Source organism: Trypanosoma rangeli, assembly GCF_003719475.1.
Source record: "Trypanosoma rangeli strain AM80 chromosome Unknown Tra_15.4_contig_01018, whole genome shotgun sequence".
In the NCBI taxonomy this organism is placed as follows: Eukaryota; Euglenozoa; class Kinetoplastea; order Trypanosomatida; family Trypanosomatidae; genus Trypanosoma; species Trypanosoma rangeli.
This window is the reverse complement of record NW_021706762.1, coordinates 1-2,158: the sequence shown is the minus strand read 5'-3', so window position 1 is coordinate 2,158 and position 2,158 is coordinate 1. Positions and strand designations below refer to the sequence as shown.

The following is a 2,158-nucleotide window of genomic DNA, read 5'->3' as shown; positions in this document are numbered from 1 at the left end:
CTGCGTTTTCGCCTCCTGTACTCAACGCCCGGCTACTACTACCATTGCTACTAGTAGTGCTCCTACCACTAACACCGCTGTTCAATTGAACCAAAACATACAATGCTTTTTATTGCGTCATGCGCCGTCGAGTTCACGCCACGCAGTTTCTCTCACTGGCGGTGTTCCTACTGCTGTTAATGTACGGCGCCGGTGGGTGCCTCGCCGCCGCGCACCGCCGTGCCTTCGACGAGGTGTTGTGGGGGAGCGGCCGGCCGCCGACCGCGATGGTGCGTGAGCTGCCGCGCAAGGGGCAGGGCGCGACGCAGGCGTACACCGTCGCCAAAGCAGGGGAGGAAAACAGTGGCTGGGCGCCCATCCGCATCGCGGTGTCCACGGAGGATTTGACGGACCCCCGTAAGCGCTGCATGGAAGAAGGGGAAATGAAACCAGACTTCAGGGGACAGAATTCAGAGTGCTGGAAGGAGGATGTTTTGACCGCGGAGATGACAAAAGCCCTGGTGGAGGAGACTGTTCTTGTGGCCATCAAATTGCACGCGGAGCGTTTGCTCGTTCAGCGCATGAAGACTTCGTTGGTTGTGCCCCGGTTCACAGCGGAGCATGGGAACTGCCAATACTTCAAGGTTCCCGAGGAGCATCACACGGTGGGATTGAAGGACACGGACATGGTGCTCTACGTGGCTTCCGGGTCGAATGGCGAGACGTGGGCTATCCCGTGTGCGCTCGGGAAGGACGATCGTCCAATTGCCGGTGCCCTGCATATTCTGCCTTTTAATAAGCTTGGCGTCATGCACTCTGCCCGCGCCACTGCGCATGCGATTGCCCATGCTCTTGGCTTCAGCATGGAACAGATGAAGAAGCACGACATGCTGTTGAACGTGACTGATGTGCGCGGCGGCAGCTCTCCCGTGACGGTGGTGAAGTCAATTGTTACGCGTAACAAGGCCAAGCGGCACTACGGCTGCAACACCCTCAAGGGCATGGAGCTGCGCAATTATTATGGAGGGGCATATGTGTGGTCGCTTCGCAATGCGAAGGACGAGTTGATGAGTCCGTTTGGTGCAACAGTTGCCGGATACTACACTGCACTGACGATGGCGGCGTTTGAGGACCTCGGCTACTACAAGGCCGTGTGGGGGATGGAGGAGCCGATGGCGTGGGGCAACAACTCCGGCTGCGAGTTCCTGGATAGGCCGTGCTCGGGGAAGACTCCCACCACTTACCCCGGCATGTTCTGCGATAAAAATGATGAGTTGTCGATTCGCTGCACGTCCAACCGTCAAGCCATCGGGACATGTAATCTCGATGTTGAGTACACCGTCTATGGTATAAAGGAGACGTGTAATGCTATTTTCCCGCCTGATAATTCTAAACACCATCTTTTTTGCACAGAGGAAGGGCCCAACACCCTACCAGGGTCCCTCCATGGAAAGGGCTCGTGGTGCCTCGATGCAGAACCATTCATGCTCATGAGTGACGATGATGCCTCCAATTGGAAATTAACCGCACCCGCAGTGTGTGCGATGGTGCAGTGCGAGGAGGGCAAGGTGAAGGTGAAATATCTTGGCGGGAGTAATTTTGAGCCGTGCCCCGAAGGGGAGTTTATCACGCCCAAATCGCCGCACTTCAAGGGCGGCAGAAGGATCAAGTGCCCGAGGTACGAGGAGGTGTGCACCATCGCCGCCGATGGCAGCAGCCTCATCAACCTAAAGAAAGGCGACCACGGCAAAGACGACCACGATGGCTGTGCGGCTGCTGTTGTTCTTTCCAGTCTGCTCCTCGCTGTGATTCCTTTGGTGGTAGCAGTAACGTTGCCGCTTTGAGCAGTGGCTGCAGCAACAGAGCACTTCCTGCGGCGACAGGGCAATGATGCCTCGACGCTTCTCACAGAGCAGGCGTCTGCAGCGCGTAGAAACGCAAGATGATTGCTCTTGCAGCCGCCCTATCCCCCTCACCACCCCTGGCCCCTCGTCGGAAAGTAGTTAAAACATGCGTCTCCTGCTGAATGGCGCCGCGGGTGGTGGGGAGGAGAATCGTGCGGTGTTTGTTGGACGTGAGCAAAAAAATAAAATTAAAAATGATATGGTCTGTTGTTTCTTATACTTCCTTTTTTGTTTTTTGCTTGAAGCATGATTCCATAACGGTGCTGATTTGTTTT

General features: G+C 55.8%; 1 protein-coding gene across 1 annotated transcript, besides 1 other annotated feature; it reads left to right on the top strand.

Moving 5' to 3' along the window:
• Positions 1–32: 32 nt before the first annotated feature.
• Positions 33–71: a microsatellite.
• Positions 72–119: 48 nt separating this feature from the next.
• On the top strand, positions 120–1,823 carry TraAM80_10510 (surface protease GP63; the record flags this gene model as incomplete). Its single annotated transcript, XM_029387125.1, has 1 exon — positions 120–1,823. One exon carries the CDS (start codon positions 120–122, stop codon positions 1,821–1,823), a length of 1,704 nt encoding a protein of 567 aa, XP_029233036.1.
• Positions 1,824–2,158: the final 335 nt, after the last annotated feature.